General features: G+C 34.5%; 1 protein-coding gene across 5 annotated transcripts in view; it reads right to left on the bottom strand.

The window, feature by feature from the left end:
* NOX4 (NADPH oxidase 4) overlaps positions 1–13,216 on the bottom strand; it is a 135,788-nt gene that overhangs the window by 48,759 nt on the left and 73,813 nt on the right. For all 5 annotated transcript variants that reach the window (XM_081241473.1, XM_081241475.1, XM_081241476.1 and 2 more), the window contains one exon: positions 8,386–8,446. In XM_081241473.1, coding sequence (XP_081097599.1) covers positions 8,386–8,446 — 61 coding nt within the window. The remainder of the gene's footprint in view (positions 1–8,385; positions 8,447–13,216) is intronic.

Genomic DNA, 13,216 nt, shown 5'->3' on the forward strand with positions numbered 1-13,216 from the left:
AGAAATAGTCAATGTAAAATATCTGTCAGTCAGTTTAGAGAAGTAAACCTTTGATACTCAACCTCTTAAGAATCTCTTTGGTGTTTTCTATACTTATTACTCTTAATACTGAGTAATACTTAATAAGTAATTCTTTTAGAATAAAAACCCAATAATCCTTGATTTCAGCAATGATATTCCCAATTTTCCTTTCATAATTATAATTCCATTTTTTTAAGACAGCTAAAACGTCTTTTGAAATAAAATGCCAGATAGTGGCAGAACTATTTAGTGGTTCTCTGCATGAATGCCTGACATTTTTTTACAAATCAACAAATATTTAAAGTCAACAACCAAGAAAGTCTATTAATGGAAAAGCATCCAACTGGAACTGAACTCTCTGAAGAGAATGATCTTTTTTCTCCCTCAGTGACACTGTATATTAAAAAAGAGGACAAAATTAAAACTATTAAGTGTTCCTAATAGAGAAGGTTGAAATAAAAGATGAGATAAAAAGATAATCATTTATTTTAATGAGCCACTGACAATAGAAAATAACTTTATGAAGAAACTCAGTAACAATAGCTAGTAATAAGCCATGATGGGGCTCCGGGTCCCCATAGCTGCGCAGCAGCCAGGCAATGCCAGGGATATGGATGTCCATGTCTTTGGGGGACCATTACTTCACCTGCCACATGTTTTATCTTCTTCAGTGTACTTGAAAAGTGCCAGTAATTGGAAGATTACTAAGAAGATGTCCATGTCGTGCAAACTTCAGACAAGTGTGTAGGTGAAGCCAGTGACTAACATTTATAAGTGCATGTGTGGCTGAGAACGCTAGTGGTCTGCATTGAGAGGATTACAGATCTTGTGTATGTGTATGCTTCTTTGTGTGAGTTTGTCTATATATCTATGCTTTTACCATTTTACCTAGTGTTCTGTTTGTCCTTTTTTTTTTTTTTTAGTACAGATCTTAGTGCTTGTTATCATTGGTGGATTTGTTTTTTGGTTTGGTTGCTCTCTTCTTTCTTACTTAATATTTTATTAATTTTTAAATTTTATTTTTAATAATTTTTAATTTTTAATTTTAGTAACTTTTTATTTATTTTATTTTATTCTTCTTTCTTTCTTTTTTTTCTCTGTTTTCTTCTGAGCCGGGTGGCTGACAGGGTCTTGGTGCTCCGGCTGGGTGTCAGGCCTGTGCTTCTGAGGTGGGAGAGCCGAGTTCAGGACATTGGTCCACCAGAGACCTCCTGGCTCCATGTAATATCAAATGGCGAAAGATCTCCCACAGATCTCCATCTCAACGCTAAGACCCAGCTCCACTCAACGACCAGCAAGCTACACTGCTGGACACCCTATGCCAAACAATTAGCAAGATAGGAACACAACCCCACCTATTAGCAGAGAGGCTGCCTAAAATCAAAATAAGGTCACAGACACCCTTTAAGCAAAATGAGAAGACAGAGACACACAGCAGATGAAGGAGTAAGGTAAAAACCCACCAGACCAAACAAATGAAGAGAAAATAGGCAGTCTACCTGAGAAAGAATTTAGAGTAATGATAGTAAAGATGATGCAAAATCTTAGAAATAGAATGGAGAAAATACAAGAAACGTTTAACAAGGGCCTAGAAGAATTAAGAGCAAACATAAAATGATGAACAACACAATAAATGAAATTAAAAATTCTCTAGAAGGAACCAGTAGCAGAATAACTGAGGCAGAAGAACGGATAAGGGACCTGGAAGATAAAATAGTGGAAATAACTACTGCAGAGCAGAATAAAGAAAAAAGAATGAAAAGAATTGACGATAGTCTAAGAGACCTTTGGGAAAACATTAAATGCAACAACATTCGAATTACAGGGGTCCCAGAAGAAGAAGAGAAAAAGAAAGGGACTGAGAAAATATTTGAAGAGATTATAATTGAAAACTTCCCTAATATGGGAAAGGAAACAGTCAATCAAGTCCAGGAAGGACAGAGAGTCCTATACAGTATAAATCCAAGGAGAAACACACCATGACACATAATAACCAAACTATCAAAAATTAAATACAAAGAAAAAATATTAAAAGCAGCAAGGGAAAAACAAAAAATGACATACAAGGGAATCCTCATAAGGTTAACAGCTGATCTTTCAGCAGAAACTCTGCAAGCCAGAAGGGACTGGCAGGGCATATTTAAAGTGATGAAAGGGAAAAAACTACAACCAAGATTCCTCTACCCAGCAAGAATCACATTCAGATTTGACAGAGAAATTAAAAACTTTACAGACAAGCAAAAGCTAAGAGAATTCAGCACCAACAAACCAGCTTTACAACAAATGCTAAAGGAACTTTTCTAGATGGGAAACACAAGAGAAGGAAAAGGCTGACAATGACAAACCCAAAACAATTAAGAAAATGGGAATAGGAACATACATATCAATAACTACCTTAAATGTAAATGGATTAAACGCTCCAACCAAAATGAATAGACTGGCTGAATGGATACAAAAACAAGACTTGTATATATGCTGCCTACAAGATACCCACTTCAGGCCTAGGGACACATACAGACTGAAAGTGAGGGGATGGAAAAAGATATTCCATGCAAATGGAAATCAAAAGAAAGCTGGAGTAGCAATACTCATATCAGACAAAATAGACCTTATAATAAAGACTATTACAAGAGACAAAGAAGGACACTACATAATGATCAAGGGCTCAAATCAAGAAGAAGATATAACAATTGTAAATATTTATGCACCCAATATAGGAGCACCTCAATACATAAGGAAAATGCTAACAGCCATAAAAGGGGAAATCAACAGTAACACAATCATAGTAGGGGACTTTAACGCACCACTTTCACCAATGTAAGATCATCCAAAATGAAAATAAATAAGGAAACACAAGCTTTAAATGATACATTAAACAAGATGGATTTAATTGATATTTATAGGACATTCCATCCAAAAACAACAAAATACACTTTCTTCTCAAGTGCTCATGGAACATTCTCGAGGATAGACCATATCTGGGGTCACAAATCAAGCCTTGGTAAATTTAAGAAAATTGAAATTGTATCAAGTATCTTTTCCAACCACTACGCTATAAGACTAGATATCAATTACAAGAAACAATCTGTAAAAAATTCAAACATATGGAAGCTAAACAATACACTACTAAATAACCAAGAGATCGCTGAAGAAATCAAAGAGGAAATCAAAAAATACCTAGAATCAAATGACAATGAAAACATGACAACCCAAACCTATGGGATGCAGCAAAAGCATTTCTAAGAGGGAAATCTATAGCAATACAATCCCACCTCAAGAAACAAGAAACATCTCAAATAAATGACCATACATTACACCTAAAGCAATTAGAGAAAGAAGAACAAAAAACCCCCAAAGTTAGCGGAAGGAAAGAAATCATAAAGATTAGATCAGAAATAAATGAAAAAGAAATGAAAGAAACAATAGTAAAGATCAGTAAAACTAAAAGCTGGTTCTTGAGAAGATAAACAAAATTGATAACCCATTAGCCAGACTCATCAAGAAGAAAAGGGAGAAGACTCAAATCAATAGAATTAGAAATGAAAAAGGACAAGTAACAATTGACACCACAGAAATACAAAGGATCATGAGAGATTACTACAAGCAACTATATGCCAATAAAATGGACAACCTGGAAGAAATGGACACATTCTTAAAAAAGCACAACCAACCAAGACTGAACCAGAAAGAAATAGGAAATATAAACAGACCAATCACAAGCACTGAAATTGATTAAAAATCTTCCAACAAACGAAAGTGCAAGACCAGATGGCTTCACAGGTGAATCCTATCAAACATTTAGAGAAGAGCTAACACCTATCCTTCTAAAAATCTTCCAAAATATACCAGAGGGAGGAACACTCCCAAACTCATTCTACAAGGCCACCATCACCCTGATATCAAAACCAAAGAGGTCACAAAGAAAGAAAATTACAGGCCAATATGATTGATGAACATAGATGCAAAAATCCTCAACAAAATACTAGCAAACAGAATCCAACAGCACATTAAAAGGATCATACACCATGATCAAGTGGGGTTTATCCCAGGAATGCAAGGATTCCTCAATATATGCAAATAAATCAATGTAATACTCCATATTAACAAATTGAAGGATAAAAACAATATGATCACCTGAATAGATGCAGAAAAAGCTTTTGACAAAATTCAACACCCATTTATGATAAAAACCTGCCAGAAAGTAGGCATAGAGGGAACTTAGTTCAACATAATAAAGGCCATATATGACAAACCCACAGCCAACATTGTGCTCAAAGGTGAAAAACTGAAACCATTTCCTCTAAGATCAGGAATAAGGCAAGGTTGTCCACTCTCACCACTATTATTCAACATAGTTTTGGAAGTTTTAGCCACAGCAGTCAGAGAAGAAAAAGAAATAAAAGGAATACAAATTGGCAAAGAAGTAAAGCTGTGACTATTTGCAGACGACATGATACTATACAGAGAGAATACTAAAGATGCTACTAGAAAACTACTAGAGCTAATCAATGAATTTGGTAAAATAGCAGGATACAAAATTAATGCACAGAAATCTCTTGCATTCCTATACACTAAGGATGAAAAACCTGAAAGAGAAATTAAGGAAACACTCTCACTTACCACTGCAACAAAAAAAATAAAATACCTAGGAATAAACCTACCTAAGGAGACAGAAGACCTGTATGCAGAAAACTATAAGACACTGATGAAAGAAATTAAAGATGATACAAACAGATGGAGAGATATGCCATTCTTGGACTGGAAGAATCAATATTGTGAAAATGACTATACTACCCATAGCAATCTACAGATTCAATGCAATCCCTATCAAACTACCAATGGCATTTTTCACAGAACTAGGAAAATTTTCACAATTTGTTTGGAAAAACAAAAGACCCCAAATAGCCAAAGCAATCTTGAGAAAGAAAAATGGAGCTGGAGGAATCAGGCTCCCGGACTTCAGACTATACTACAAAACTACAGTAATCAAGCAAGTATAGTACTGGCACAAAAACAGAAAGATAGATCAATGGAACAGGATAGAAAGCCCAGAGAAAAACCCACGCACATATGGTCAACTAATCTATGACAAAGGAGGGAAGGATATACAATGGAGAAAGACGGCCTCTTCAATAAATGGTGCTGGGAAAACTGGAGAGCTACATGTAAAAGAATGAAATTAGAATACTCCCTAACACCATACACAAAAATAAACTCAAAATGGATTAAAGACCTAAATGCAAGGCCAGATGCTATAAAATTCTTAGAGGAAAACATAGGCAGAACACTCTATGACATACATCACTGCAAGATCCTTTTGACCCACCTCTTAGAGAAATGCAAATAGAAACAAAAATAAACAAATGGGACCTAATGAAACTTAAAAGCTTTTGCACAGCCAAGGAAACCCTAAACAAGACGAAAATACTACCGTCAGAATTGGAGAAAATATTTGCAAGTGAAGCAACTGCCAAAGGATTAATCTGCAAAATTTACAGGCAGCTCATGCAGCTAAATATCAAGAAATCAAACAACCCAATCCAAAAATGGGCAGAAGACCTAAATAGACATTTCTCCAAAGAAGATATACAGATGGCCAACAAACACATGAAAGGGTGCTCAACATCACTAATCATTAGAGAAAAGCAAATCAAAACTACAATGAGATATCATCTCACACCGGTCAGAATGGCCATCATCAAAAAATCTACAAACAATAAATGCTGGAGAGGGTGTGGAGAAAAGGGAACCCTCTTGCACTGTTGGTGGGAATGTAGATTGATACAGCCACTATGCAGAACAGTATGGAGGGTCCTTAGAAAACTAAAAATGGAACTACCATATGACCCAGCAGTCCCACTACTGGGCATATACCCTGAGAAAACCATAATTCAAAAAGAGTCATGTACCACAATGGTCATTGCAGCTCTATTTACAATAGCCCAGACATCTGTCCATTGACAGATGAATGGATAAAGAAGATGTGGCACATATATACAATAGAATATTACTCAGCCATAAAAACACACAAAATTGAGTTATTTGTAGTGAGGTGGATGGACCTAGAGTCTGTCATACAGAGTGAAGTAAGTCAGAAAGAGAAAAACAAATACCATATGTTAACACATATATATGGAATCTAAAAAAAAATAAAAATGGTTATGAAGAACCCAGGGGTAGGACAGGAATAAAGACACAGACATAGAGAATGTACTTGAGGACACGGAGAGGGGGAAGTGTAAGCTGGGACGAAGTGAGAGAGTGGCATGGACACATATATACTACCAAATGTAAAATAGATAGCTAGTAGGAAGCAGCCACATAGCAGAGGGAGATCAGCTGGGTGCTTTGTGACCACCCAGGGGTGGGATAGGGAGGGTGGGAGGGAGACAACAGAGGGAGGGGATATGGGGATATATGTATATGTATGACTGCTTAACTTTGTTATAAAGCAGAAACTAACACACCATTGTAGAGCAATTATACTCCAATAAAGATGTTTAAAAAATAAAAATAAAATAATAAGCCCTGATGAACTTTCTGCTTACCCTGATGAATTAAATTATGACTTCATTATGCTTGTTACCCTTCAGATATAGAATTCTATCAATTACCATTCATTATTGAAGTTAATTCTTACTATATTGGGATCCTTACCAGAGAAGAATTTCAGCTCATTCTTTATTTGCCAAACAGTGCAAAACAATTTTTATTGTATGAACTAGTTCTGGGCTTATGAGAATTACTATTTCTATACTACATCAGTATTCTTCTAACAATGGACTACAATGATCTCTTTCGAAAGCTATGAAATGAATAATATGAATTTAAGCCTGATTTTTCATGATTCCAAATAGATCATCACTGCTCAGAGATATTTGGATTCGTTTCTTTGTTTGCCCATGAAATCCTATGTTGCATATTTTCCCCATTTTCTTCTCATCTCCATTTCCAAGCTGACTGCTCTTTCTAGAGACAAAGGATTTTATACACACTATTATTATTTAACTGTATAATATAAGCTCTTTCAACTGTCCTTTCTAAAATATCTCTTCCCTGTTACATAACATCTTGTCCTTTCCTATTTTTTACAATAATTAGTCCCCCCTTTCCAATACTAACTTCTTAAGCTGCATTTGCAAATATATTTCTTCTAGTCCTCAGTTTCCATCCTCACTCCTTTACTGACTCCTTCTCCTCTGCCTTCCAGTACCAATGTCTTCTCTTGATCCTAACCTAATCAACTAGCAAGTTATCAATACCATTTACATTATGATGCTCCAAATCCTTCAAAGATTCCCTAACATCTCTAATTTGTTCTAACACCTTGTCAAGGCATTCAAGATCTTTACCATGCTGACCCTAAATGGTTTTTCCATACTACTCCCCAGAACAATATCTTTGCTTCTGCTAGGCTGACTGACTCACACTTCTCCAATAAGGTTTAATCATTACCTTCCTTGATTTTTGACAGTGCTGTGGATTTCACTTAAATGACCTTCTTCTTTCTTCATCTGTCTGATTTTCAATATTCAGCTTAAATTTTATCTTCTCTGTGAAGCTTCTCTTATTGCCTGAGATTACACTGAATCTGCCTTTTTCTGATTCTGTATAGTTTTCACAAACCAACTCCTAGTTTAGCATTCAATTAAAAATTATTTTTAGTTACATTTGCATCCTCTCCTTTGAATAGCCAAAATAAACAACCAGCCAGCAAGCTAAGGTTTACGGAGCACTCACTTGTCAGTCACTCTGTTGGGCAAAGGGAATATAAGAATGAGTAATGTTTATTTACTCAGAACTCTTAATACAATGCACCTTTCAGATAACAAAAAAAATTTTTTATCAATAGAAGAGTAAAACATCACCAACAGACCTGCTATTATAAATGACCACTATTCAAAAGATGTTGTAGAGTTGCTATATATAGAGATAATACCATGCAGACAGTCATGCAAGAACTGGAAGATTTGTGTGATCTCAATCCCAGGTGTCGATTATTTTGAAAGTAAAACCAACCACTAATTTTAAAACGATGTTTTCTAAAAGACATTTCAGTGTTCCCACCATTTCCAGTACATCTGACAAGCAGGTAGAAATCTATGGTTTACTATCACATGAACAACACACTATTAACAATTACTGATATCCAAGGTATTCCAATTCCAAAAATGCATCTTACAGAAGAAAAAAACAAACACATGAATGTAAAAACTGTACAAGCGAAGAAGGAAAACAAAACAACAGCTTGAGGACACATACACATTTCTATACCTGTTGGTCATTCCACTACTTAGACATCAAAATTATTGTATGACACATTATTTTCAAAGCGTATATTTTAAAACTCTGTGTTCTACATACCTGTCCAGTCTCCTACTATTTTAAGGTGGACCCCAAATGTTGCTTTGGTTTCAGTAGGACACTAAAAAAATAAATAAATACTGGAATCAATTCTGTATAATAATTATGTAGTACCAGAGTATGATTCAATTACTACTTTTATTCTCATAGCAAATCTCCAAAATCAATAAGAAATAGAAAGGAATGGACTAAAAAAAATCTATACATATCCTCATTAGTGGGAGAAAAAAAGCAATGCCAACCAGTCAATAAGATATTATACGTTTCTCGAAAAGCCCATATGTATTATATAAAACAAAAAATACACATAGTCTAAAACGGCTAGTATATTACATCTAACCATAAATCTTGCTTAAATATATTTTGAGTTAAAATATTTAAGAGGACACAGCTTTTAACCATGAAGGAAGAAATGAAGACTAATGATTTTAGTGTCTTCTTCTTTGCAGATATTCTTATACGATTCACATCCTAACAAATTCCGGGCAAATGAAAAAAGTAATTATCAATGTGACCTGAATTTTCTGTGTCCAATGAAGAAACTCCTACTGAAAGAGTTTTATTTCATTCCCTCTCATAATTCTCAGAAGAAATCTGGAGTAAAGTGGCAAGGGTACTTGAGGAGGGGAGTGAGCTGTGGTACTGGAGGTAAGAAAAAGTACCTGTGGTCCCACGTTTAGCAAATATAGGAAACAGCCACATAGTAAAAATGAGAGAATAATTTTTAGTTCACAATAAGAAAATGCAGTATCTCCCTTTATTTTACAGAATCCCAAACCCTTTCCACAATTCTAAAATTCAGAAATTTTCAAAAATGAGTTTTTTCATAACACATTTGGTGGCACTATCAGACCTGAATTGATGGGAAGGTAATGATGAGAGGTTAATACTTCTGTATAAAAGTTCATACAGAACTATTTTCCTACAGAAATACCCATTTGTTTAAGAATGTTGCCTCATATCCTACTAGAGATCTTAGGTAATATATTCATTATGCATACCTTTTACAACCCTCAAAATTCTGAATTCCAAAAATACATCTAGCATAAGGGTTATGGGTAAGGGATCATCTGCATGTGACTAGCCAGTGTTCATTGAATATCATGTACCAAGGGCAGGGTTAAGTGCCTCATTTCTAAAAGCTCACAATAACCCTGGTGAGTTGTTTTTTATAGTTAAGGAAATTAAGTAACTAAGACTTAAAATCAACTTGTAACAACTTTATGGGAAAAGAATTTTAGAGTAGATATATATATAACTGATTCACTTTGCTATACAGCAGAAACTAACATAACATGTTAAATCAACTATACTCCAATAAAATAAAATAAAAAAATTTAAAAAGGAAAAAAAAATCAACTTGCCCAAGACAGAGTTTGGGTCTGGGTTTGTCTGCCTACACAGTTCGTAACTATGGCAGGCCACTGTCTCCACTAAAGCAAAGATACGGAAAATGGCTAAGGATTGCATGAGAAGTCAAATGGAGTAGATGGAAAAAAAGGATTTGTTGAAAATTAGTGGAATCAATGTACAACAATATGAATTAAGGGGAAACATGGGCTGAAGTTGAAGCACAGATGAAAGAATATGCCAGTGGCTCTGAGGGCCTTGTGACAGAGAATGGGTTACATGAAGTAAGTTGAAGATCCTCGAGCTCACTATGTTGACTAATTAATGTAGGTCACATAGGGATGCTCTAAGGAAAAGAAATAAAGGAGGTGAAGACACCATGGAGATATGTAAACAACTCATCAAAGAAGATAAGTAGCTTGGAGGTCAGTGAAAACACTAAATAAAAAGTTAGATATTAATCATTTCTTCATGACAAATCATAAACAAACTAAAAAGCACATGTTCAGGGTTGAGATTTATTGTAACAAGGAATTTCCAAGCCATTATTCCACAATCAGTGTTTCTAATAGGATTATTACTACTAACTGTAGTTTAAAATATTGAAATAAATGAAAAGAATATAAAAATCATATTATTAAATATTTATACTATTAAAATATTACTTCATTTATAATTCTCAATCTAACGTTTAATTATTTAATTTACATTCTAGTTTTTAATAACTCCAAGAGCAATGTTTTGTCATTAGTAAATCTCCAAATAACATGATGCGATCTGTAAAAACCCACCACCACTTTTACTTCGTACTATCAATACTTAACGCTGGCCAGAGCCTCTATGCTGTAAAAGCTGTAGCTGCCAGAAAGCAAGAATCCCAACAGAGTTCCAAGCTACCAACCTGATTGTTCCCATGTCTCTTGATGTTTCCCTTATTGTGAACTAAATCTTAGGTTATGAAAAGAAGATCTAAGCCAAGAAGATATAACAGGGAGCAACAAAGTTAGTCTTTGTATGCCTGAGTGCGCATCTGGCTTGATTTAATCTTATAATGTATTCTAAAGGAAAATGTACATTTTGCCAAATATTCATATCTCTGTTCTATTCTTTCAGTGCAGACATTGTAAAAGATAATTACATATGATGTTTAACATTCCCTCAGGCCTTGTAGGGGCCTATAAACTTCCTTCTTCTAAGTGTTGGCCAAATGTATCAGGATAGCTTTTAAGGCTGATCTGGTTGTGAACAGGTAGAACACAATATTGTTCCTCTCAAACTCTTGGGAATGATGCCTTTATAAATTACTGATACTTCCTCAAACTAGCTAGGAATTAAAAAGACATATTTTAACAGAGTATTTGCCCAATCATATCACCCCAGATTTGAAGGGGGCCTGCACAGAATAGCACACAGAATGACTTCAGCATGTGTGGTTTGAAACAATGACTGAAAATCTTAGAATCACATTTTAGTACATTTGCACAAATAATGTTCAGATTCATTAATGTTGTCTAAAGCATAGTGTAGTGATTCCTTAATGTTGTTTCACTATCTTTTTAAAAGTGTTTAGAAAACTTCTCAAAGAGAAGAAATAATAAAGTATTCATATCTTTGGCTATCTTGTTTCTCTTAGAACATTAAAAATAAATATGCTAGTGACAAATTTTCAGTTAAAATATGTTGTAGGACATGTAGTAAAGTTTACATTATTAAAATTAAAACAGATATTAGGGGACTTCCCTGGTGGCACAGTGGTTAAGAATCCACCTGCCAATGCAGGGGACACGGGTTTGTACCCTGGTCCGGGAAGATCCCACATGCTGCGGAGCAACTAAGCCTGTGCACCACAACTACTGAGCCTGTGCTCTAGAACCTGAGAGCCACAACTACTGAAGTCCATGCACCTAGAGCTTGTGCTCTGCAACAAGAGAAGCCACCGCAACGAGAAGCCCACACACCACAATGAAGAGTAGCCTCCACTCTCCGCAACTAGAGAAAGCCCATGTGCAGCAATGAAGACTCAAAGCAGCCATAAATAAATAAATAAATAATAAAATAACATAAAACAGATATTAATGTTTTTCCTCTATACACAGAAATACATTGATGAGACTATATGATACATTGTTAAGAATATTAATTTCTGGGAAGTAAAATTGAAGACAGAGAAAATAACTCATTTCATACACATCTATTTTTAAAATTTATTATTAAGCTTTTTAATGTTTATAATTTTACATACTTTAAAAGTTTAATTTAAAATATAAACATTAAAACATTCCTGAGTCTTACTTTAGTCTCACTTAAGTTTCCTAGATGAAGAGAATGGAGTTTGGCTGATATTGACCTTAATATAAGTAGCAGAATACTCACACCTAGTTTAAGGAGAAGAAAATAAAATGACAGAATTTGCAAGAGACCTGGAGGAATGCGTACTTTGATATCCTGGAGAAAAACAACCTTTTCTTTCAAATTATTTGTTCAAAATGGCATTGGGTTTTTAATGTGCTCAAATGACTAATGATTTTATAACAGTCCCACAAAAATATAAACAGATATTACATAATCATCTTACATTTGAGAACAAAATGTAAAAATGATTTCACTGCACAAGAATTTATTCAACATGGAAAATGAATTTAAAAGCCACAATGTGTTTATTTTAAATCACGAGCTTTGCAACAATAAATAAAAATAACTCCAAAATGGATGTTACTATGTTAAATATTAAATTTTCAATGTAACAAATTTCTTAAACCAGAGAAAATGATCACAGAATATGATGTTCTTTAATCATTATTGTCAGGTCTTTATTTTTAACCCTCTTTTCCAAAGCTCTAGTTTCACATTTTCTATGTCTGCTAGATAATTTCCACTTGAAATTCGCTGTAAATGTAATATATCTAAAATTGCTGTTATCTTCTTTCCCAAATTATCTTCTCCTTCTAATTCCCCTAGGTCTGGACATGGAACCTACATCCCACCAGAACAGAGGTTCAAATCTCAGAGTAATACCAGGTATTTCTCTTCCTGCCAGCATTCAATCAATTTTCAAGTCCTTTCAAATAATATTACCAAAGAAAACGTCTGATCACAGCAATCTCCTATTGATTAACCTTTCGTATCCTGTTATGGGAAAACATGCACATTCTTTCTTTCCTATGGTCTCTGACCAACAACATTTGTTCCAAATTCTTTCCAATTTTATATCCCATTTTTCCTCTTTGATCCAGCTAAGCCAACATGGATCAACTAATATATTTTCTTGTCTCTTCATTTTCCCACTTACTAGTATACTCATTTAGAATGACTTCATTCCCATTTCTCATATTGGACACTGGTAATTCTTTAAGGCCCATCTCAAATGCTACCACTTTCATGAAGAAATCTTGATTTCCCATGCTACAAAAATCCCTCTCTTCTCTGAAATTCCAAATTACTTGACTTTTATGCCCTTTATTACAGTTTACCTCTTTAATTT

Source organism: Mesoplodon bidens (genome assembly GCF_964165515.1).
Source record: "Mesoplodon bidens genome assembly, chromosome: 7".
In the NCBI taxonomy this organism is placed as follows: domain Eukaryota; kingdom Metazoa; phylum Chordata; class Mammalia; order Artiodactyla; family Ziphiidae; genus Mesoplodon; species Mesoplodon bidens.